The sequence below is a fragment of the Odontesthes bonariensis genome, chromosome 3, assembly GCF_027942865.1.
Source record: "Odontesthes bonariensis isolate fOdoBon6 chromosome 3, fOdoBon6.hap1, whole genome shotgun sequence".
Taxonomy (NCBI): Eukaryota; Metazoa; Chordata; class Actinopteri; order Atheriniformes; family Atherinopsidae; genus Odontesthes; species Odontesthes bonariensis.
The window spans coordinates 36348474-36374447 of NC_134508.1; the positions used below are offsets into that span (position 1 = coordinate 36348474).

The window sequence follows — 25974 nt, forward strand, 5'->3', positions numbered from 1 at the left end:
TTTAACATTTGATATCTTGTCATTGCACTATTTTTTTTAATCAAATATAGTCCTTAAATTTGGAGGTCAACAAAATAGCATCAGCATTTTAGGGGAAGACACAGGGTTGTAAGTCCATTTAGTTGAGTAAGTTAGAAAGCTAATTTAATTATTGTTTTTGCAGTTTAAGATTATTACGAAATATGAAACATAGAAACATTCTACAACATGGGCTTTTTTAGTTATTTCACATTGATTGTGGTGTAACGTCAAAATGTCTTTTAGAATATAAGGGACCTCCATCTGGAGCAAGTTCAGCCAAACAGAGTCCAGCTCTTCAACACAGAGCCGTGGGGCAAAGGTCAGCACTTCTGGATGAACGTATGAAGTATGTACATTTCCAGTGTCTGTTCTTGTTTTTCTTTTGTTTTAATTTGATTTGTTTAGTTTAGGTTTGTTTTTATTACCAAATCTAAATATATATCGCCCATACCCGCTACTAGCTAAAGACGACAGTACAAAGGTAGTGTTGATAGGACAGGTCAAATAAAGCTCCTCTTAAAATAGAATTACATAATGTTTTAGGTTGTGGTGATATTATTGCAATGTCTCTAACAATCAACACCAAAAGATAATAACTCTCTGAGTTACTCTCTGCAAAACAGTGCAGTGCAGAATTGATTTATCCATTTATATCCAGCACACACCATTAAATTCAACTCTGTTTAGTTTAAATTCTTTTCAGTTGATGGCCTGTAGCCTCTTGTTTACTCTTGTTCTAGTTATAATTTGGACCTTGAGGACAAAAGAGATGGAGCCAACTGGTCTGACCAGAAAACTCTTCCTCCTGGGGAACAGGGAACGCTATGTGTGACGGGTCCCAACCAGGTAAAAATCATCTTCTTGTTCCACCGTCTTTATGTTGTTTTAGCTGTTAGATTAAACTTCATGATCATGATAGGCACATAAACAGCTCTGTATATGCATATTTGAATGCAGTACTGTATGAGTCCTATATCACTGTGGCCAAACAACTTGATCTTTGCCTTATCTGGACCTTAAGATTTCCAAAAGGATACTTTTCAGCTTCAAACTTATGTTGCCCCTTGAAAGTGTTGATTTTTGGGTAATTACTTGTTTCTATGATGGCAGCCCCTCAGTCAATTGCTATTAAACGATATAATATAAAACATTTATTTATTATTGACTGTTGTACAGGTTTAAGCTCCTGTGATTCCCAACAATCAGTTACAACCTATTATAATGAATAGTACTATGTAATTAGATATAATAAGGGAAATGTATGACAATGCAAAAATAATAAAATATTTAAAAAAAAGACTAAATGAACATATAGTGGAGTTTTTCTTTGAAGAAATTCACATGTATTCAAGCTTAGATTAAGTGATATGAATAAAACCTACTAATCTTAATTGTAACTATAAAAATCAAGTAAAGTAACTTGCATAAAGAAATATATATATACATTTGATCATATTCTGATTTTTAATTTACAATGTTAGGTAAACTGAAGTTAATAAAGTTACCTTGGAGGATGAGATCATTTTTACTTGTTATGGTAGAGTACCCCCAGAAGATGGCGCCCTAAGCCTCCACCTACACCATCAATTGAAAAGACAGGATACCGAAAGCTACAGGTCACCAGTGTTCCAGTAGCGTCCAGTTTATAACAGACCTGCGTTTTGATGCTACCATCCAAACTACGTACCTCCCAGCTGAGGGTGACAGTTAAATCTTCTTCAAAATCTTGGGAAGGTGGTTATATGTCTTCATAACTTCCCATACAAAAGACAGTTCCAAGACACATTCCTGACTTCAGTAAATCTAAGATCTTCTTTCTTAGACCTTCACTGAACTCCTTGGACATTCCAATTCTACTGATTTGTGTTTTGTCAAATCACTCAAAAAAGATCATTGACAGTTAGATATTTCCAACAGCACATCAATGAGGAGTGTAGGCAAACTTAGGGCTGTATCTGTATGTGTATTGAGAGTTTTCATTTCTGTGTAGGGTTGTCTGACAGTGGAGCTGGAGAGAAGTCCCAGGGGATTTGGCTTTAGTCTGCGAGGGGGCACAGAGTACAACATGGGCCTGTATATTCTGAGACTTGCTGAAGATGGACCTGCTCAGCTGGATGGAAGAATCCACGTGAGTGCTTCTTTTATCATAACATTCATTATTGAGATATTTTTCTTAAAGCTGCAAGTGATACTTGTTGAATTCTAAATATTATTTGTAAACTTATCTGCATTGGAGGATCATGGGCTGGCATTAGCAGCCACCATAAGGTGCAATATCAGTTTCATCCAAAAGATTTATCCTTACAGAAAATGATTCCTGTTAGTACAGGAGTACTGAAGAAAGAAAGGAGAAAAGACATATTTCTTCAGTAGAAGATTATTTACAGAAAGATGCCTTTGTAACTGACCCAGTAATGTCTATCTATGGTTCAGCTATATTTGAATTTCCACATTTAGATGATGGTTATCATTCTCCTTGTGAAAATTAATGTTATGGCTTTTCAGACTATGATCTCTGGGCATGATACTGCCTGTCCGAGTGTGTTGAGGAATGTTAAAAGTGATTATAGCTTAACAGACTAATATGCTCACATGCCTTATCCTGAGCTTTTTTCTCATTTCCAGAGAAAGAGGGTTCCTGCCGGGTATCTCGAAGCTGTATGCGTGTGCGGCATAAAATTTACATAATTTTATGATGAGCCTCTGTATGTTTGAGCAGGCATGCAAAGGACTGCAGAGTATGGCAGTTGTTCTTTGGTGTGTTTCAGGTTGGAGATGAGATAGTGGAGATCAACGGGGAGCCAGCTCGTGGCATTTCCCACACTCGAGCTATTGAACTGATCCAAGCTGGAGGAAACAAAGTGGTACTGCTGCTGAGACCTGGAGCAGGTCTGGCTCAAGATGCGAGTGAGTAGTTTTCAAACATTTCATGTCTTCCATTTGGACTAACTTTGATTCTCTGGTGCAGTTTGGTGTCTCTATAGACTATAGAATGACTGTATTGTTGACAATGTCAGTATTGTAATATATGATTATAATTCTTTCATTGTAATATATTCAGTGGTATAAATAGATTAATGATATACAGTACCCTCTGAAATATACATATTTGTCCAATATTTCTTAACTTCTAGAGCACAACTTTGGTTTAAGTGCATTTTATTGACCATCAGGAAATGCAAAAACACTATTTCTAAACGTAACAATGCAAGTCATCACAAAGTTCCTTATTACAGATCTTTGTTTCATTAACAAATAGCCACATTGCGCTTTTATCACAGCTCTACAAATTCAAATTATTTCTGTAAAGTTAATCCTAAACATGTTTTATGGGGCTGAGATTGGCTGACTGAGGTGGCCTTGACATGACCAATGGCACACTATCCTTCTCTTTGTTCTCCAAGTAGTTTTCGCACAGCCTAGAGGTGTGCTTGGAGTCTTGCTTTATAACAAAGTTATAGCTTATTAGTTCTAGAAGACAGTGTGTCACCTCAAGTTGGAGTAATTTCAGTTGCTGGTTCAAGATCTCCTACTTTCCCTTTAGCAAAGCACCCAGAAATAATCACTCACCCTCTCTTGTGCTTCACATTGAAGAATCTGACTCTGTGTCGTATTCTTCTTCTTGTTCTCCGCCATGTAAACCTGCAAGACGGAGCTTTCTCTGGACAGTTGATGCAGACACTGCAGTCTGCAGTTTAGAGCTGTCATTTGAGAAACAGTTAACAATCTGTCACTGTAACTCAATGCATAGAGAAATGTATCCTCTGCAAGGGCAAACATCCTGGGCCTCCCACTGCAGGGCAGGTCAAAGAGTAGTCCAGGGGGGGTGGGGTGATGCAGAGTGCATTCTAAACTGTCGCTGCTCATATTCTCTATTTTTTAGCATTTTTTGGTGATTGCTCTATAGGTTTATTCTTCTTATCACACAACTATAACAGACTGTCATGTTTCATTTTTAAAAAGTCTCTAATTTCTCTTTCTTTTTTTGGAAACAATATTTCAGAATCTGGCATATAAGTTGTGTTTTCTAAATTATTTCTGAATGTCTTGACAAGAATTTCTGTCTAATGGCAGAAGATGAGAGCAGTATGAAAGCTGTTAATTCACCATATAAGTTTGAAAAAAGAAGCAATAACTATTAAACGTAGAAGACACTTGAGAACCAAACATAAAGATAGCTGTCTTGGGGAGTCACATATGGTGTCTGCAACATTGAAACTTGTATTGTTTTGCAATGACACTACTTTATGTCAATATAAATGATTTGCTCAAAAGCTGTGCTGAAAGGCTTTGCTGCTTTTGCTGCTTTACCACTATTTAACTCGTTAACATCAGTGCTGAAATCACAACTTCTCGTAATGCTTAGCTGATGTTAATAACTGTGACCATTTGTTTTTTGACAGAGCTTACTTTATAGATCTAACCTTGTTTCTTTTAATGAACAATCTTGGCTGAGTTTTTATTGTTAAACCTCTAACCATCTGCTTTCATTGGCTTTTCTCTTGCCCCTGATGCAGGTAATACAGCTTCCTCTACTATGTGCTATTATACAGAGCACCAACACTAACATCGTCACTCCTCTATCTGGTCTCTTCTCTTTATCTTTGGTAATTAATTTCTTTCTGACATTTTCCCACTGTTATTAACCCCCTATGGAAATGTTATCCAACAGCTCTCTTTCACATTTTGAATCAGTATTCTGTTTGGCACATGTAATGTTCCTGTGCCCATAGGGTGCTCTCATGTTAAACTGTGTGCTTCTCTTACAGATCGACGTGATCAAAAAATGATTTCACCCACAAGCTATTTTGAAGAGGTGTTTCACTCTGACACATCACCCCAGTTCTCTCCATATCCCACCGGGGCTTCCGTTTTTGTTTCCTCTCCCATCTCTGGCAAACTCAAGCATTCTCATAGTTGTAGCACCAAAACCCTACAAGGCCGCGAGATACGCCGCAGCAGGGGTTTAAGTTTGATGGAGGGGAGTGGTGAGTGGGCCAACAAGAAGGTAGACGGGCTTCCTCCCCTCTCCTCTTATCATATGAAGTTCTACAAGAGGACAAGGCCCACAAAAGACTCCGGAGAGCTAAGCAGCCCAAAGACAACAGGGGAGATATTTCCTAAAGCCAAAGAGCAACATCACAGTCCCAAAAATACTGCTATTCAGGCACATGAAGCAGTGCCAAGCAGGAGCAGAATGCCTCAGACACATACACAATCCCAAACTGTAAGCCTCAAGAAGTCTCAAGATGGGCAGCAGGTGGTTTCAACCCTACAGCACACAGATCATCGACACAGCCTTCATGGAAAATTAAAGGATTCTTCCAGCAGAGAGAGCTTAGGTAATGAAAAGAAAAATAGTGAAGGTGGGAATCTTGAGATCAGAAGATGCACACAAGAAGGAGGAGAAAGGACCAGGCCTGGCCTTGAACAAGACCGTTTTAAAAGAAGGGCCGTGGAGGAGTCCCACCGCCACAGGACATTGTCTGTTAAAGTAAGAGAGAGCGAGAAAGATAAAGGTAAAGACTCAGGACACAGAGATGTTAATGGCAAGGGCAAACCTACAGAAAGCAAGAATACAAGTAAAGGCCCTATTAACAAAAGGGAATCATTGTTTTTTCAAGATATAGATTCACCAAGAGAGACAAAAGGAAGAAAAGGTAGATCGTCAAACTCAAAAGAAGATGGTAATAAAGAAGACTTTGTGGCCTCCCAGAGTCCAAAGGGATCTGTTAGCCCAGGCCCTTGGAAAGTACCGTGCTCTGCCAAAATCCTCACCGAAGCAGAAATCCTCTGCGACCCTTTGTGACAGAACATTGAATTACCAGGAGATGAACTGTGCCATGGAATATTTAAGAGAATCCTCAGTTGATTGTTTTCCAGAGTTCTTCCATAAAAATGGTAAGTGCAACAGTGTGCCACTTTCATTATCTTTGGACGATGGCTCGATTTGTATTTTGGGAGTCCTGTGATATCTCAAGTGGCATGTAGCACTCCCTTTGCCTTGCCAGCTTCTTCATCATCTTTTATGTGGGACTTCAGCACATAAGGCACGCTTGGGGCCTTGTCAGACAAAACATTTTGAAATGTGAAAATGTGCCAATCCCGGGAGCCTTCTGTGGAACGACCACTACCAACAGCGCTTCAACCATTACAATGCAACGACCCATATGCAAAGAAACAAGAAAGGCCCTGCCTCTGGTCTGTGGTAGACACCCAGTGTGACTATCACAGGGTTTCATTTTGCTCACAGCCTCTTTGTGGGATATTTGGACTCTCTTTTTCTTGAAGGTTTGCTCAGTTGCATGCCGTCGGTCCTTCTGTTTGTTTTACTGCATGTGTTCTGCACATCACTGAGGATGAACCAGATCCTTGTTTATAATTCTCATTGTTAATACCAGGCAGATTTCAAATACAATCGAACAAGCGTTTACTTACCACTTACTCTAGACTGTTCAATTGGTATCTTCATGACACATCTTCATAGGAACCGTATCATTAAAAAGACCAGAAACTTGTGGTTTGAGATCTTGTTTACCATGTGTATAAAAACAAACCAGTGTGAACTTTATTGAGGTGATAGAAGAAAATACTTTATGTACATGTAGCTGTACCAAACCATTCCACATTTTGATATAGACTTTAAAAAATGTCTCATGTTATTTGAGCTTTCACCTTATTTCCAATGTACGTTAGTTACGTTAGTTGTACGTTAGTTGTCGAACTTATCATGGATCTTTTTAGGTCACGAAATGTATAGAACTTGCATTGAAACTGCTGTACCAAATGTTTGCAATGTGTCTCATTGTGAAATATAATATATAGATATATCTTTATATATATATTTGAATGTTTCATGTGTTGCAGTTTCTCTCTCTATTGAATTCCATTGCACTGCATCTGCACTGCATCTGTAGCATAACATAACAGAATGAGTTGTATTTAATTTTTCATGTACATTGCTATTATTTTACAATGCATTGGTGTGGTTATTATTATTTAACAAAGATATTTTATGTTTTCTAAAAGGTTCACTGTTAAAGGTAGAAATAGCAGTGTATGTAATGCTTTTTAGAGTTGCGAGTCATGTCCCTGTTTTTTTTTTTTGTTCTTTTCTTAGTTTTTTGGGGCGATGAAAAGAAAGAAAAAAGTTTTAATTGTACATATATGTCTATCCTGCTGTGTGATTGTGTGCCAGGGTATCTTGAAGTTTAAAGGCCGGGGGAGTGTGACATTTTATTGAGATATTAAATATGTTGCTGCTGATGTAAAGGGTATGTTGAGCGGATGGCTGTAAGACAATACAATGATAAAATCAAAGAAAAGGAAATTTTACTCTTGCTCATACACCTTAGAAATTAAGATGTATCCAGATGAGCTCAGGGAACGCAGTATAGTAGCAAATGTGTGATAAATTTGTTAGGAATGGAAGCAGAATGGAGATTAAAGTTTGTGATTGTAAAGAGGACTTTTCAGCTTACAAATCTGATCGCACTATGAGCCAAACAGTGGTAAGTTTTTGTGCAATAGTTGGGTTAGTATGAATAAATCCAACTCTGAGTGTCAGGTACTGGCAGTTCACTCTGGTCCTGTATCAGATGATGCTCTTTTTATTGTGTCTCCCCTGCACTCTTGTACTCCCTTATGCTTTTATTTTGACATTTTGTATCTCATCTCTGCATTATACTGTGGCCTTGCATCGCTTCATTAGAAAAATGATCCTTGTGGTATCTTCTACATTCTTTAGGAACAATAGATGTAAATGTTTGTACATTGTACAGCACCTTTATAAATACTTGCCGAGTGCTCTTTTGGGGAGAAAAAAAAATAGAGGTATATCAAATTGCTCTGTTATTTTTTTATGTAAAGAAAAAAAAGAAAATATTTATCATGAATTGAAAATGGGTAGGCTATGACCTTGACATTGTATACTGTTCATGCACTGAAAATAAAGTTTTGCTGAAAAAACTTCTTTATTTTCCTTAACTGAAACTGAGATACACATTAAACCAAATCTAGGCTAACAATGTTACTCTGGTTCTTAACTACAGCACAAAAAAGAATTAAATTGCAAATATTTTGGCAAGTAGATTCTAATGGAACATACAGTGCATAATGAAGTGTGACATGATGGAGGAAGGGGATGGAACAGGACCCCTGGATTCTAGACGTTTGTGGTGAGGAGGTGGGAGACTTCTGATTAGGGTAGACATCAAGCAGAGATGCAATGGGGAGGAGGTGGGCTGCACAAGAGTCTGTGTGAAGGGAAAGTTACAAAATTTAAAGAGGATTAACATACTGATTGACTCGAAGAGTAGTTGAAAAGAAGACCCTTGGACCAAAGCAGTAATGCCATTAAATGAAAGCAGACATGACAGGATTTTTATTTTCTTGTTGAATTAAAGCAAAAGCTTCATTGTGCAGTATGCCAGTAAACCACCTACACAGTCACAAATGTTGACAGATTATTCATTAAGATGTCATATTTTGGTTAATCCGCTGCACATGTTTTCACATAAGAAAGCAGCATAAGTTACTGTCACCATGGCAAATTTCCAGTTGTCATGGTAGTCAACTGAGCTATAGAAAAACAACACCAGAATAAATAGGCTAAGGCTTTTATTTCCCCAGAAGCATTTTATGCCATGTATCTTTTATAAATATCTGTTTAAAAACAAAACCATGCCATTAACCATGTAACTCTTATGCTTCAGTACCACGACAGGTGGACATCAGTGTTACAATCAATGAGCTATGAATCTCATTAACCTTCTGTAAATTAAACTCAACGCTCAAATGAATCTCTATCTTGAACCAAAACTACTTCAAACCACTTTAACTCCAAAACAGTGATTAAAAGCTATTTGTCAAATGTTCTGCTTTAATGATTTAGCCTTGTTGCTCAACCGTGTACAGGAATTTAGAGATGCACTGAAGTAAAGCAGATGTTTAACCCTTAAGTCATTAACTTGGGGAAAGCAGTAATTACTGTATGCAATGATCCTCTGCAGTGCTTTTGGTTGAACCCATTCAGTTGGAGATTCATGTCTGAGCAGTACAACCACAGGAATGTCCAGGTGAGTGATAATGAGCTTCAGCAGGGCTGTTCAGGATATTTCTACAGACGACTGATCTCCTGATTCAGATGTATAATTGACATGTCAGTATCTGTGAGGATTGGACTCGAGCTGGTAAGTTTTTCAACATGTAATATGGTGGTAGAGGAGCAGCCTTAGCAACCACAGAATAACAGAGAATCGCAAATGGTTTAATCATTCACTGAACAGCCTAAAATTGCTGGAATTTAATTTACTTTTAATTCAATCCAATGTTCTATTTCAGGCATGAAATGATGTGTGGAAGTCGTCAGCATTTTTAATTTCATAACAGAGGTAAAGAGAGTTGTTGTCTTTGACAGATTCAGATTCAGTTTTTTTTGTGTCCCCGTAGGGCAATTAGTGTTGCAGCAAGTAAAAAGTCATTTTAGATTCAGTGTTTTTACAAATGTCCCTTATAGAGGACATCTAGATTTTAAGCTCCTTTCCTGAAATGTATATTTGTTTGTTTTAGAAACAAAATCATTCTACTTTAGAGACTAAATTGAAAATGTTTATGATCTTAATATCGGCTGTTTTTAACCAATCAAGTTAGGGTGGAGGAATCCTACCTGTCAATCACAGCTGGTGCACACGCTGCTGAGCGTGAGTCTGCCCCAGCTTGTGTGCGCTCACACTGGTGTGAACTTACGTGCACAACCTCGTCCACAGAGGGGGAGGGGTTTGGGGGGCGATTCGGAGCTTGTTAGAGGTTGGGGGAGGGACCTGAGAGTTGTATCAGTTCGAATTTTCAGACTTTAGGTGCTGTTTACACATACCCGGGTATTTTGATAAACGAAGACCTTTCCCTTCGTTTGTGCCTTTCGTTTATACACAAACGGAGTTTTTTCCTCCGAAAACGAAACTAAAAAAAAAACTCTGGCAAAAGTGGAGATTTTTTAAAAACTCCGTTTAGCGTTTGTGTGTAAACTGGTTGAAAGAGACAAAAACGGAGTTTTGGGAATGGAATGAGGAGTTGTCGTCACAGTACAGAGCCCCGCCCCTATCCGCCATGTTGGCAGGATGCTAGCGTGAAAACGCCATTCTCTCCGTCCATTGTTTATCTGGCAAGCATGGAGGTACTAGCAGCATTTCTGTTGTTGAGAGCTATACTCGCTTGTGTGATTTTGAAAATTACAGTCATACAATGTATTGAACAATAAAGACATTTTTCACGGCTTTAGCAGTTTTATAGTCCAGCGCAACGTGTAAAAGTAGCTCAGTCTTGCTGTCAGTCCACACACATGAGCCTGGCGCCATATTTTCTTCTTGAAAAGGATCCGGAAGTTCTTCCTGTCAGCGGTTCTCTATTAGGCTTCTGATTGGCTTGTGTGGAATTCTCATTGTTCTAACACTGCCACCGTCAGGCTTGGCGTAATTTAACAGCTCTTGATAGCGTATTTATGCTGATTAATGTAGATGTGTTTTTTTTTAAAAACGGGGCTGTGTGCACCTAGTTTTTTTTGCAAACGAAGGTTAGAAAATATGCGTTTATCAAAATACCCGGGTATGTGTAAACAGCACCTTAGACTCGGAATTTTGAAAACCTGCCGACTGCAGCTTTAATAGTTGATATCTTAATAACTAGTAGTTGCAAACATAAATATGTTACTTGGCATGGATGGATTTTGTGGCTGAAGTTGGTGTCAAATAAAAATGATTTTGCAAAAGGGAAATTTTGTTTATGAAATTTTGATGCATTATTTTTTCTTAATCAACAATGCTTCTCTTATTCTTGTTATAAGTATCCAGGGGCTCATTTTGGTTTCATATCATTAGGACACATTTATATGAGACAGACTACAATATAGAAACTCCTACTTTGAATCACTGATGGCGAAACAAGAAAATATAAATTTGTTCTTGTTATGATTTTGTCTTCTTTTTTTTTTTACCTCGATGCAGTTGATCTTTTTTGCCAGTTGATATCACTAACTTTTGATGAAGTCACAAGTGCATGAAGGTAGAGAAGGTCAGCTTCAGATGTTTACAAAAAGGTGTCTCTCATCACATTTTGTTTTTGTTTTTAGAGTTGAGGTCACTTTTCTTAGTCCTAGTGAAAGATTGGTAGCTGTTTAGTCTCGCAGCATTATCCTAAGAATATCTACAGTGCAGCTAACATGCATCATATCCGTAGTATGAAACAGAGGTGGGAGAAAGTCCCTATGTTGCAAGTCCAAGTAGAGTCTCAAGTCTTTGCTCTCAAGTCCAAGTCAAGTCCAAGTCCTAGGATTTTTGTTTTCGAGTCCCAACCAAGTCCTATGATTTTTGTTTCGAGTCCCAACCAAGTCCTAAGATTTTTGTTTCGAGTTCCAACCAAGTCCTATCAAATCGATTATAATTAATGATACGGATCATGACCACGCCTCAATTAAGTTGTTTATATTTTATTGTTAATGTTCTGCCAAAAATTAATTTGTTTATTTTTATTAATATTGTGTTTAGATGCTTCATCAATATAAGTAGCCTCTGGTCTGTTAGCTGTGCGTAAGGTAACGTGACGTAGTGACGTGACGTGGCGGGCGGCGTGAATTTCAGGCGGCGTTCAGGTGTCACTGACGGCTGGGATTTCTGGCTGATTGCTACAGTATTGATGCGACACTTTTAAAAAATATTTTAATATTTGTGCTTGCTGCATGTGACTTGACTCGAGTCCAGAGGGTTAAGTCCAACTAGACTCTCAAGTCTTTGCTCTCAAGTCCAAGTAGAGTCCAAGTCTTTTTTTGATTTGGTCAATCAAGTCTCAAGTCATCAAAATCGGGACTCGAGTCTCAAGTCTCGAGTCCAAGTCCCCACCTCTGGTATGAAATCATTACTTATGACTCTTACTAGCTTTTTCATGAGGATATCATAGAAAAAAATCCTCTCCAAAACAAAGCTTTCTTTGGAGAAAGGTGGGGTGTAAAAAGTTATTCTTCTTCCTGAATAGCCTATGTCACATTGTTGGCATGTCTGAAAAGCAGCCTGTGCAGCATTGGACTTATATTTTAACTCTGAAAACATTTCCCACATGAGAAGGAGTAGATGCATTCTTATTGTGGCTGTTGAGAAGGGAGGTGTTTTGATCATTCACTCGGACATGGTGTTAAAAGAGATAAGAAAAGCAGGCGGTGCCACAGCTCAGCCGGTACCCACTGATACACGTTTTTTTTTTTAAACACCTTATAAGGGAATGAGGTGCACGAGAGTTTTTACAGGTCACATTTTATTGGATTTGCGTCATTTAGAACTTGATATTACATCTTCCTCTCCCAAACCAGAGACCGCAGGCTAATTTTAATGTTACTCTTTAGTGATGTACTGTGCCTCACCAAAAATATCCGCAGACCTGCTGATTTCTCACTGAGTCATTCACTAAAGTTACAAGCTGCTAGACTTTGTTCGCACTGCGTTGCCCGGTTTCTGTGTTATACGTCAGACAGTTACCCCAACAACACTGGGTGGAGGAAAGAAATGGCCCGTCGTGGTTAAAATGGGTGGTGGTGGATTCCTTGGAATTTAGCCTAAAGATTGCGTGCGTGTGTGTGAGTGTGTGAGTGAAGCAATAAGCCCAGCCCTGAACTGTCGTAGGCTATCCATGAAAATACCCCAAACCACAGACAATGACTCAAACTATTACAAACTGTCATGGAAAGTGTCTGTCCTCGAAATCGGAATCACTGCCTTCTTTAATGATAATCGTAAATCCTTATTTGTACTGGTTCAACCACCCACCTATAATGTATAAAGTGATATATGGCTATAAGCCCACCCTTTAATAAATTTCAATACAGGTTACACCCATAACCATCCTCAATCTTCGCCTTTGCTGCAGTCTACAGAAGAACATGTTCTTCTGTAGACTTCTCGCCATTTCACGTCCCTGCCTCCTAAAAGTCGGACTGCTCTGACTGGTGAACAAACTGGGACTGTTTTCGTGTTTATTTACCTCTCATAAAAATAAAAAATAAATTTAAACGCACACAGTCTTTGTCTGTCACTTCGAAACGTGACCGTACCACCTTTTTGATCCCGAGGCTGATAAATAAAGTAGACGCTGAAACGCTACTGGTGTTAACCGTGTAGAGCAGACACTTCCAGTTGTTTTTTTCAACGTAAGAGGAATTCTGTTCTCAGCATACAGTCACGTGAGAATGAAAGCTAGATAGAAGGAATTAATGGATAGATAAAAACAAGGCCACTCTTCCGAAATGTAGATCAATAGAGCGTCAATAATTATAATCATCTCATCATAAGACTCGTTGCCACTCATTTTCAGTCTGATTCTTTTGGACGACTTCTTCATGTTTCCCTTTCATGATGAGTCTTCTACTAAAGGGCCAAATGCATCTCTCAGGTCTTGTGTCAGGCTTTTGTTTGATTTTTTGTGTTTCTGAGGAACATCCCTCTCAGATTCTGTTAATTCTTCATTTTTAAGCACACACTGGCCACCATGTTGAGATGTGCCAATCCTTGGACTTATAGCTCCCCAAGAAGCACCCTGTTGGTGCAAAAATATGATGTAATCCTGTCAAACTGACTTATCTGTGGTTAGATTATTTGAAGGCACAACACCTGAACTGGAAAAAGGTGAAAAAGCAGCCATTGTCCAAAGAAAAACTTTGAAAGATTCTAAGAAAGCTTGAGGAACTGTTACACAAGATCACTTTAAGACATTACAAGGCTCATTTGAAGCACAAAAAGAAATGAGAGATGACTTTTACACATCACTCCCAATTGTTTTGTCACAAAAGCAAATGACAACCACAAAATAAAGTGTAAAAAATGGTAAAAATAGAATATTATTATTGATTGATTATTATAAAGTAAATCGTTTATGAGAATAAACAATAAAAACAAATACATTCTTAAAAAAAGGCTACAAGTAGCCATTTTTGTGATTTCTTTGTAGTCAGCGTAAGGCAAAGCTTCAGTTTATCACAGACATCAACAGTTAAACTAATTGATGTCTTGTGTTAGAAAGACGCAATTCGGCGACAATGGATCGACAGAAAAATAAAAAAAACATTTGCCGCTCAAAGAAAATGTTTGCTTTTATTGTGAAAAAAAAGTTTTTTTCACTTCCTGTATTTCTGGTCATTAAAGTCAGCTTGAATCGTAGAGGAGTGGATATTACAAGTAGCGGCGTTCCTACATGGGGACTATCAGAGTTATCAGTCTGAGAAGCGGCTGAAAGCACCGCGTTTCCTCTCTGAAGAAGTTGGAATTCCAGACACCGTCGTGTCTGCGGGATGTGGATCAGCATCGTTTACCTCTTTCAACAGTCCGGCATGGAAGTTTCACTGGACACTCGAGTACAGCGAAAACTGAAGTCCCTGCTGTTGATATACCTCTTTGTCGTGAGCGCAGCAGGTCAGTGGAAGGGCAGCCCGTTGAATTAGATGATATCTGTCACATGAGAGCGCATCCAGATCTCAATTTCTGTCGGCTCCACTGTGAGAGAACTGCCGCTTACTGTGATGCCAACTTCTAAAAATAGTCTACCGAAGATAATCATATTTTTTTCCAGTTCTGCCTGTTAAAGTGAATCTAAATATATATATATTTGTGTGGTATTCTAGAAGGAGAAAATATGTTGAAGCAAACATTGAATAAAGTCATTATAAAATACGTTTACACTTTAATTCATGTGAGATCGTTTACTTTTTGGCAGCAGCAGATTTAGTCTATAAAGCCTTTTTAATGAAGAAAAACTGAAACATTCATGATTTTGCTTCATTTTCCCCACAGGTGACTGTCCTAAACCTGAACAAGGAGAAATTGTAATTTTGTCCAATGAATCACTTTTACTTAATGAGTTCCCAGAGGGTGTTATGGTCACTTTGGAGTGTGCCAATGGATATATTAAAGAAAGCGGCTCCGGGACTATAACCTGCAGTGATGAGAAATGGACTGAACCAGATATTATCTGCAGGAGTGAGTCCTTACAAACATGTTGACGTCTGAACACTTTGATGTGGTCATTTGTGGGGCTTACCAAACTGCCACTAAAGTCCTGTGGCAATATTTGATGTTCACTTTTATATTACAGAGAAGGACTGTGGTGTCCCTGGATCGCTGCCACATATGAATTTTGACATCAGCAATGGCACTCTGTTTGGTGCTAAGATCAAAGTAACTTGTGATAAAGGGTAAGTAAAAATGATGGAGTTATGAAATCTTCCCTTTCTGTTGCTCTCTGGTTGAATGTTCTTATAAAGTGAATTGTTATAATTTAGATCAATACTTCTCCAGCAGCTCCAGTTACATATGGATGGCACTTAGATGATTATCTCGATTTCAACACAAAGTAGCTTTTCATGCTGTACTACCAGCATTTTTTCGGTGAATTGCTGCCAAATCCATGAAGCCCTCACACTGGAAGTTAAACATGACCAGAAACAAATCTCCAAAGAAGACAAAAAAGCCTTTAAAGCTAAATAAAACCACTGCCAGAAGGTGTTACTTCATGTTTCAATAGATTAGAAACTCGGCTGTCCTGCCAACTTTGAAGGAGTTGTTGATGCAAACTGTGAAAGAATTTCACGTCTGAGGTGAAATGACCCTTCCACTGCATTTCAGTCCATGCCCTTTAACTTGTATTACTCTCCTGTCTTTCAGTTACAGGATTACCGGAACGAGCTACAAACAGTGCTTTGCTTCAGGGTGGTATGGACGAGCTAAGTGCAACAGTAAGTCTCTCACCTCCTACTTTGTTTATATCATCAGATACAAGTGAAAGTGTTTTCTACATTCTGAAGTGTCTTTAAAGCAAAACCGCTGTTAAACATCATGGACTCGGTTTTTTTTTATTCAAAGGTGTTTTTTTTTTTGTTTTTGTTAGAACAATCTTTTTTTTTTCTATTTCTTTTTTCTAGTTGTTACATGCAAAGAACCTCCCACTGTGACCAATGGCAGAAGCTCATGGGGTGCTCAAGTCAACCCAAAATACGAAGAAGTCGTACATTACACCTGCAATGACGGATACAACCTCACTGGGAATCATACTATTGTTTGCAGTGAAACTGGTGGATATAGTTCACAACCTCCTGAATGCATAGGTAAGCCCTTGTGATTTACTAGTAATGTCATAGAGGAAGCAGGCTGAGGTTTACAGAATCTTAAGCATATTGTGTCGTAAAGTTAGTATTTAGAAGTTATTTAAGGAACATGCAGTTAATTCTGTGTATTTGCATCTTTTGACATAATTTGCAAACGACTTTGCTCTAACTTTAAAGGAAACTAACTCCATCAACACTCACTGTTCATTTTTTTAAATAAATATTTTTGTGTTGACAAAAAACACGATACAATATTTTCAAAAAGCTGTTGTCAGACAACACTATGGAGATAATAGGCACTCAAGTAGCAAACAACAGAGGTTTTGCTTTCGAGGACGTTTTGCTTTGTAGTCTGGGAGGGGAGTTGTTGTAGAATGACAACCTGAGTGAGAGTAGAGAAGACTGTCTTAAGTATCCATGTTAGTGCATTTCTGATGCCATGTCAGTCTTTACCAAGCTGTTCTACAAATGGATGAAAACACTCCTGACCTTACATAGTAATGATCCCAACCAGTAAAACTGTAGAAGAAATCCTACACCCTTAGAGGGTGGGGAGGCCTGCTGCTGACAGAATGGAGGTTATTTTATTGACCTGAGTGTGTGTATTTTGTTGATCTGGCATCAATGCACACAAAATGCAGGATAATCACAAAACATCATTCCATTCGGAGTTTCGGGGGGTCTGGAGCCTTTCCCAGTTGGCATTGGGTGAGAGGTCGGGTATACTAAAAACAGGTCTAACACTACCAGTGTATCACAGGGCCAGCACAGACCCATGCATGCTCACACACACTCCTACGGTCAATTTAGAGTCATAGATTAACTTAACATGCATGTATTTGGAATGTGGGAGGAGGCTGGAGAGTGTGGAAACTCCATACTGAAAGGCTCAAGCCAAGATTTGATCCGAGAACCTCCTTGCTGTGAAGTGACAGTGCTAACCACCACACCCCATTTTGAAGTTAATGTAGATAATTACTCCTTGGATTGAATTACCAATGATTTAAGGTTGTTTGTCAGAGCATATATTTATATTCTGTTTGGATTCCAATGTTTGTTTTTTTTGTTCTTTTGAATAATTCATAACTTAAAAGATGGAAAAAGTGCTGGACTTTTCCTTTAACACAGCAAAACAATAGATAAAGGCTGTAAAATATTAGTTGTGATGTCTTACTGTACCACTCTCAAGGATACCACAAGGTTAAGCAAGTAGATTTCTATGCAATCTTGAGATGTAGTCAAAATAGTGGCTTGCCTGGAATTTATCCTTCACGACAGCTCTGTTACACATTAAAGTGCACACTTTATTTGCATTTTATGGTCTGAAACATAGAAAAATCCTAAGTGTGGTCTGATAGCTCTCCAAACCTCAACAAGCATAAAAAAAGAGCCTTAACACCAGCTCTGTGGTGATGTTGCAGTGCAGTTTCAAGCATGTAAAATGTTAATCTGTGGAATGTTTTTAGTTCAACACAGCGCACATACTGAAGGTGTTGCCATGGTGTCTCCAGATAAACTTAGCACCCAAGACACAGCTTCCATTCTCAAACATTATTACTTATCTCCTATTTTTCTACTAATCATTTATGTCAGCGCTCCCTTCGTGTGCTTTGTTTACTAATGGCCACACTCATTCACTCCTAAAAATCTTCACACTGTATGAGCATATTTTTCCTAAAGAGTTGGTCATTGATCATTATTATCCTCTACTAATACACCATTTAGTACTGAGTAACAGTTTCGCAAAAGGGGATGAAAAATAAATGTTTCTTTGCATTTTATCTTCTCATTTGATGTAATATGAAGTTAATAAAGTAACAAATGGCAGATGTATGTCAGATTAAAATGCATGCCCCACCTTCAGCTTCAAAAAAGGCTGATGGAGGGTTTTGACCTCAAATAAATTTAGCAGTCTTCTTATTCATAGGTGTGCCAACAGAAGATAGAATTACAACAAAAATGGTAACATCAACTCCTGCATCAATACAAGGTATACAACGAGACATAATTGAGATATTTAACAGAATAACTTTAAGACAGTAATTGACATTAACAGACCCTCACTTCCCTTTAAAGGTGACAAAACATTTGGACAACTATTTTGATTATGTTTAATGTCACAGAAACATCCACTTCTACTTCTGCAGTTTTGTTCACCACACTGACAGCTCCTGTCTCTATCACAGCCAGCACATCCCCAACCGTCTCGCCTTCAGATCCAGGTATAAGAAAATATTCAATGTAAACATCTGAATGTTGCATGTGGAAAGCATGAATTTATGATGTGGATGTCATGAATTACTTTTTAGATTTTAGTAGCTGCTTTTAGTCTTTCCAAATGTGACAAGAAATAAGAATCCTTATTTAAATATTTTTCCTTAAAAGGTGTCAGAAAGATTTCGACAACCGAGGATAAAGCTGCTACAACCAGTGTAATATCAGCTACATCGCCTTCATTTCAAGGTACATTTGAATTTTTGGAGTCTGTTCAGTTGGTCTGTATTATTTTGTTGCATCAGTATAGCAAAAGCATCTTTACATTATCCTATGAAAAAAATCTAGATCTGGATTTTTAAAATGGATTGATTTCCCCCGTCAAACATGAGCTTTGATGCTTTGATGTGGGTCATAAGGGTAGCTATGGTGTGGATATTGTAGACACCACTGCAGTAAATGCATTTCTTCTGCGTCACACTCGGATATGACGAGGAGAATGAACGTCTTCAGTGTGGACAGCTGACCTTAAACCATTAGACAGGCCGGATAGAACTCTATGAATTGAAATGGGATTTTTTTTTGCCCCTGAAAAACGTGTAACAACAGATTTAACCTCCAATCATTCTCAAACAAAGCGCTTTGCATATTTGGAAATGCACTTTGATGCTTTTCGGCTAAAACTAAGTGTAGATGAACTAAAATGTGAAAACCAAACCTTTCTGCTCTCTGTCAGTTATACAGGAGTACTTCGTTAGCTCTGAGCCACGACAGATACATAAGAAATATAAATATTCAACACTTACTGCCTGAAAAGTGATAGAATGTGCTTTTATACTTTTTTTGTATTCATCAGAAAAGATATGAGTTGAAAATTGTGATCGCTGAATATGTTTGCTGTTGTTTTTAGTCCTACTGGCTCATGATTCTTAAACTAAGCTGGTGCAAATGTTCTCATTCTTCTTCTCAAGGTTTTACCAGAGAGCCAATAAGAGTATTTCCTAAAGTGTCGAGCTATTCTTTTTAACACAGTAATTCACAGCTTAAAGTTTGTCTTGTGATTTGTATTATTTGAAATGTTGGAAATTGAGTGGTATCAATCTTATCGATCTTATTTTACACACAAAGACTTGTATCACAAGAACAATATGAGAGATTCTGTTATCAGTTTCTAAAACACAATGTTTTTAAATCAGTAAGTAAACTTTGATTAAGTGCTGAAGATGTCCCTGATGAAATCAGTCATGTCTATTGCAATTTTAATTATTTTCAATAATGCTGTTTTATCCTGGCAGGCAAGCATGATGACCCTGTAAATACTACCAACGATAATGGTGAGTTGTTATTTTCCAGCCTGAGAAAAGATATTAACGTGTGATTATTCGTTTTGCATTTAACTGCATTTTAATGTCGTTTCTTCAGGAACTGGACCTGTTATAATCAGTGTGATAGTCGTTACATTAGGTATTGTGCCCTTTTTCTCCTTTGAATTGCTGTGAATGAAATTTGATGTTGAAATATGAAACGTAAGAAAAGCTTTCATTTCTTTTCTTTTCAGTTATGTGCATAGTTGTGATCTCTATAAGCAAGTTTTGTCTAAGGAGAAAAGGGTGAGATATGATATTTTACATTTAACTTATTGCATGCCTCAAGCCTGATTATTCTTTTTACCCTGCTCGTATTTTTCTTTGCACTTTCCGCTCTTTCCACTTCTTCGGGTTTACACACTCTGACCATGAATGCACAGTCCAGTTAACTCCATTCACTGTGTTATCAGATGTTAGAACCAATTTCTAACTACACAGCAGGCACTGAAGTCACACACAGCTATTCAAAACTCTGCAGCTGTTTCAGTTTCTCCACTGCTTTTTTTTTTTTATCTTAGAACTACAAAAGGACTGCTGAGGAATAACGGAAGTCAACAGGAAATTCTTTGATAAAACTCTAACAGGATGAAAGGGTTGAAAATTTGAAAAATGACTAAACCATGTGGAATTTTTTATTTAGATTTCAGCCTTTAATTAGATGACAAATACATCCAAGCTTTAGTCTTCACCTCAAACTAAATAGTTCAGTTTCAACAAACAAAATCAAAATCTTAACTCGAATATGCAATTCAAGGTGTTTCATGCCAGGCTTTTATTTTCTTTTTTGTTTTTTTAAGTAAGCCTTTCATGCAAATTACAATGACTAACACTTAACACCCTGCAATGCAAATCAAGAATGCATTAAAAAGCATTTGATGAACTAATAAACTTTCAACATTAAACTGACATAACTCTATAATTCTGATGCAAATTCCTTATTTGATGACACCGTAGCTCATATGACACCAGAGAAGACCTGAAGCCGGAGTTATTACAGTTCCAAAATCTTTAGATTGCCCTCCTCACTCAGGTATCTGTAAATTCCTGTTCATTTATTTATTCATTTATTTATTCATTTATTACCATAAAACCATAGACATATTCCTTAAACACGGTCGAGCCCTCTTCAACTTTTTTTACTGGGATCATAAAATAGTGTTTTTCTTTTTATATCGTAAAGCCATAAAAGGAAGAATGTTGGGCCTACTTCCTTATGGCACCACTGTGTAAATTGTGAAGTTCAAACTAAACAGTTTTCACTGTATTTCTTGTTAACAGCAGCTCTGGAAATGGAACTGCACCTATCTGTTAGACCATCACAGAGGAAGGACGTGCCAACAAACTCGGAATGCCTTTCTGAGTCCATCGTGGAAACAAGAATCACTTTTATACATTTGCACTACAACTAGCAGACAGTCAAACCTGCTGTGTATTATCAGAATTCATTTCAGAGTCTGTTGATCAAAAGCACTTTTTGTAATTATGTTTTTTGTGTTTTAGTGACATATTAACACAAATTTTGTAAATATTTTTTCACTTTACTATACTTTTTATGCATTATTTATGTTTTAAACTTAAGTAAAGACTTAAAAATTGTCTCCCTGTGTTGTTTATTTTGGCATAATTATCATAAAAGCATTTAGTTTGGAGCTTTTGAGTAATCTTAAGTCCATATCTTTTCATACTTATGTGCTGTTTTATTTGGACAGAGCCGTAACAGAAGTTATTCAAGAGGCTTACAATGAGCTTAATTCAGTTTGCAGAATGAGTTGGCAGCAGTTAAAGATACAATCAGTTGCATTCTTCGCCTTCTGACTTTCTTTCATGATTGTCTATTGTTCATAGGTTCTTTGAGCAACTGTGCAAAAAAATGGGAAACCTTCATTCATGAGAAAGAATTCAGTAGGTTTTCTTCCTTTGAGGAAGCTTGCAGGTCACAAACTACCATATAAAACATTCTACAAAAAAAAAGGACAAACATGTTTTTGAGCATAAATGAATCAACTTTGATAACAATTTTAAGTGTTAGATGTCCCAGAAGTTCAACTCAAAATCAAGTTTGTTTTTCAATAAACCTCACAATATAATGTGTCTTTTAATCAGTTTGGACTTATTTAAAAAACACATGTTGAAGTAGTTTTATGGACTTAAGAAGTAGGTGTTTTTTTCTGTAAAAGAAACTCAATGAATGCATTCTCTGCCAAGGCAGAATGAGATCAAGTTATTACCCTGTTATGGGTGTGGACTAGAATAGAGGAAAGCCCCATCATATAATATAATGACACTGCTTCATTGTACCCAGGGCTACCCACTGGAGAGGGATTCTTGCTATACCCTCCATCAGTGTAAAACCTAGGCAGTAAATTACCAGAGAAGAGGGGGTTGTGGTTTTGCTCAGAAGTCTTGACAGTTGTGGTTAGATTTGTAAAAAGTCATCAACCCCTTTCAGCTCTGCCCCCAAAAAGTAATTGAAAAATAATGTGTTGTTGCTCACTAGACACATCGGAGCTGACTATTTGGATTGTGTTCTTTAAGCAATCATTTGGATTAAAAGGACTAATCTGATGAAACAATATTTTTCTTCATGTCAATACACCAGTGAGAAGCTGCTGTATGTAGAAAATGACCAGAAAGACATCAGTGATTCTCACTTTTGACGTCAATGACAAATCCACAGAACAGATGCCAACTTCTAGGCAAGGCTAGGCACGGCAAGGCACGGCAACTTTGGTACTTTGGCACTAGATCTTGAAGAGACTTGTACACAAGCAGAGCTGTTTTAAAGTCTCTTCTCTGAGCGACAGGAAGCCAGTGCAGAGATCTGAGCACTGGACAAATATGGTCATATTTCCTGGTTGTAGGGAAGGATTACTGCAAATGAATGCAGAATTGCTCTGAGTGATTACCTTTATCCTGTGATGAAACTATGTGGTATCTTCCTGGACAATCATGCCCTCAAAGGGCTCTAAATGGTTTGATGAGAACAAAGTGAGTCATATATTTGCTATAGTCTTTGCTGATGTGTCTGACAGAGCTAAATGTAAGAATATATTTTCGAGCTGCTCTGTGAGGCAATGCTAACAGATATTTATTTAGCATATTACCATTAACATTACCATTGTTTTAGTATAATTTTATTTGTAGGTATTTCTAATACTGAACAAATCATCCATCCATTTTCCATACCAGCTTAATCCGTCGGGGGGGCTGGAGCCTATCCCAGGGGTCATCAAGCGAGAGGCGGGGTAGACCCTGGACAGGTCGCCAGTCCATCACAGTGCCACACAGAGACAAACGAGATGAACAACCACACACACGCTCACTCCTAGGGACAATTTTAGAGACATCAATAAACCTAACATGCAAGTTTTTGGACAGTGGGAGGAAGCTCGAGTACCTGGAGAGAACCCACGCATACACGGGGAGAACATGCAAACTCCACTCAGAAAGGCCCCAGCTGGGAGTTGAACCTGTGAGGCGACGGTGCTAACCATCACACCACCGTGTAGCCCGACTGAATAAATCATATGTTCAGAAATGCCATTTCTAAAGAGGAAAGTTTAAGAGAACTAAAGTTATTACACTGGATCCTGGGTGGGACATAAACAAGAGTAACAAATTTCAACTCAAAATCATTTATTAGTGATAAAACCAAACCCAGGAGGTCATGGAAGTGAGAAGGATTTATCAAGAGCCATCAAATGTACAAGTTCAGAACAACCCTTCAATCTTTAAAGCCACGCTTCTAGCATGGAATACAGAAAATGACTTCACAACAAAATGAGGGGGACAACCCACAACAATAAGGGACATCAGGCATTCAAAAGTCCTATTGCAGTTGAGATGTTTGAAGTTCATAGTCAACCCGCAGTCAACAGAGTGGCTTACTTCTATGATTCAGTGGCTGCAGCCTTGGTCATGTAGGCAGAATCCAGTCGGTGCACTATTTTCATGTAACGACTCCATTATGAATTACACGCTTGACTGACCCTCTTCTGTGGCTTCAGCAGTCTCTTGTCAAATGTTGGCAGGAAGAGAAGTGTCTCTCCTCATTCACTGCGTATTTTTCCATTGCAGAAGTACAGTACCACACCCATCCTGGTTAATTTGTATCATCACTCTCAAGTGTCGTGAGAAAAAATAAAATAAATTCCAAAATGTCAGGTTTTCAGGAAGCCAATGATTAGAATTTTAGTTCAATGTTACCCTTTTGTTAAGGTAAGCTAAGGAAATCTATAGTCACAGCTGTGATATGTCTGCCAGCACCTGCTCAGTTTCCACTGAAGCTACGTGAGTCCCTATCCTGTCTGTGAAGAACAGGAAAACAACAGAGATCTATGTCCATGAACTTTATTTTTCAGATTTTCAAATGGAAACAAGCCTAGAGTATCACATCAACAACATTGTTTTACAGTGATAAATTGTGTAAACAGTAAATATTTTGATAAAAAGGATTTTTTCAGCACTAGTGACCTTGATTGGAAAGTTGCTTGACAGGAAATGGGGCAGAGCACGAGTGAGAGGGGAAGGACATGGTGCAAAGGGCCTCGGAACGGGACTCGAACGAGGGACGGCAGTGTCATGTAAGCCTCTGTATGTGGGACGCCTCCTCAACCAGTTGAGCCAACCGGGGCCCCCAGTAGACATATTTTAACATGTAACCGTTTTATGTTTTAGTTTGTCTATACAGTTAATTGCAATTACTTTTTTTACCCTACCCATGAGGCAACTTAATATATTCCAGGATAAACACAGAAAGGGCACATTTAGTTGTATCAAATTTGTGAAATTATGATGTAATTCCTTCATTCTGGCATAAAGTGATGTCAGATGGAGACATGAAGGAATGTAGTGTTATCAAGACAAAAACAAACTGGTTGATGCCTGTCCTACTAGATATAACCCTCCATTGTTTGTTCATAAATGTTAATGCATTACCCCACACACAGTCAGACTCCATACACCCCATGTTAGATTAAGTTATTCACATTATTATACTTTGTCATTGCCAATTGTTTATACGTGTGTTTTAGGTAGACATTCATAGACATTTACGAGGATTTACATGAAATGTGTCTGCGGCTGAACTGTATTTTTTTGTATGTTTTTGTGTATACAGCTAAATTGATTGGAAAAATAATCAGTTATGATCAGTAAGCTTTAAACTAAATACAGCTGGCTCCCATGACATTAACTGAACAGGATCATGATCAGTCTTCATATTATGTCATGGTACAAAGAAGAGGAAATGCTCCCGTGCAAGAGATCTCCTAGTTAACCCCACTCCAGTTAAACTTTGAGGGGGAGGAAATGATTCAGTTTTACACACAAGGTAAACAAGAAAAAAGGAATTACACCACACATGCTCAGACTAATCATGTGGCACTGTAGAGTAAACCTGCCAGCCTATCTTGAACAAAGGGCTCTGTCCATGATTCATGTAAAGCTGCTGAATCACTGACAAGGTTACATAAAATATGATGCAGAATGGTTTTTGCCCCAACTTTGCTGCGGTAAAAAAAAATTGGAATGAAAAAGGAGGAAAGCTCTCCTTGGTAATTGATTCATGACTTCTCTTTAAAGCTGTTCTTGTGAGAGGAGCGGATGAAGCTCTTTAAGCTTAAGATAAACAAGACATAAATGATTTCCACTGCGGCTTTGGCATGAGATCAACAACAGATGCCACATCTGTATGTTCTCAGAGTAAATGTTTACATGCATCTTTAACTCATAAGCACATTCACTCATATGGATTTTCAGTTATACTTACACAGCCAATCCAAACAAGTATTGATTTTAAGCTACTCTAACTCTTTCTGATGGGCATCAACTGTTCTAGAAACCTCCATCAGGCACACTCTGATGTCAAAACGGGTTGTGCCAAATGATACTCTATATTTTTGTCAGTCTTTGACACCCAGGTGTGTTAATCAGCATTCTCACGATTCCAATTCTATTGACAGAATACATTTGGAATGAAGAATGTCTTTAAACCCACTCAGGAACATCTTTTTTTAAGGTTTGCTAACTTTAAACAGATAGAACTAACAGTAGTAGCCAGTAAACCAGCCAAGACTGTAGTGGAATGTTTTTTATTATTTCTTATTTGTACAAGACTATGATGTGTCTTCTCTCAAACGTCCAGTTGTTTTCCAGTAATTAAACATGAACACAAACTCCATAATTCTATTTTTGTTTTTACAGTGCTTCTAATCTTCATGCATGCTTTCACCAACC

General features: G+C 38.0%; 2 protein-coding genes across 14 annotated transcripts in view; both read left to right on the forward strand.

Moving 5' to 3' along the window:
• magi3b (membrane associated guanylate kinase, WW and PDZ domain containing 3b) overlaps nucleotides 1–7977 on the forward strand; it is a 147363-nt gene extending 139386 nt beyond the window's left edge. Inside the window, exons 17-22 of one of the 2 annotated variants that reach the window (XM_075461648.1) lie at nucleotides 265–367; nucleotides 762–867; nucleotides 2012–2149; nucleotides 2790–2928; nucleotides 4539–4628; nucleotides 4791–4875. In XM_075461648.1, coding sequence (XP_075317763.1) covers nucleotides 265–367; nucleotides 762–867; nucleotides 2012–2149; nucleotides 2790–2928; nucleotides 4539–4588 — 536 coding nt within the window. In that variant the 3' untranslated portion in view covers nucleotides 4589–4628; nucleotides 4791–4875. Of the gene's footprint in view, nucleotides 1–264; nucleotides 368–761; nucleotides 868–2011; nucleotides 2150–2789; nucleotides 2929–4538; nucleotides 4629–4790 lie in introns of both variants that reach the window. The other variant, XM_075461647.1, reaches the window with a different exon arrangement.
• Nucleotides 7978–14222: 6245 nt separating this feature from the next.
• On the forward strand, nucleotides 14223–21335 carry LOC142377498 (complement decay-accelerating factor). Of its 12 annotated transcripts, none has more exons than XM_075461650.1 (13): nucleotides 14223–14468; nucleotides 14847–15032; nucleotides 15148–15247; nucleotides 15717–15787; nucleotides 15974–16156; nucleotides 18069–18146; nucleotides 18280–18378; nucleotides 18542–18619; nucleotides 19666–19704; nucleotides 19793–19834; nucleotides 19929–19980; nucleotides 20692–20767; nucleotides 21016–21335. In XM_075461650.1, the coding sequence occupies exons 1-12, from the start codon at nucleotides 14348–14350 to the stop codon at nucleotides 20747–20749; spliced, it is 1107 nt and encodes a 368-aa protein (XP_075317765.1). In that variant the 5' UTR covers nucleotides 14223–14347; the 3' UTR covers nucleotides 20750–20767; nucleotides 21016–21335. The 12 variants fall into 12 exon arrangements, with proteins under 12 accessions (XP_075317765.1, XP_075317766.1, XP_075317764.1 ...); XM_075461651.1 differs by having other exon boundaries at nucleotides 21019–21335; XM_075461649.1 differs by having other exon boundaries at nucleotides 20692–21335.
• Nucleotides 21336–25974: the final 4639 nt, after the last annotated feature.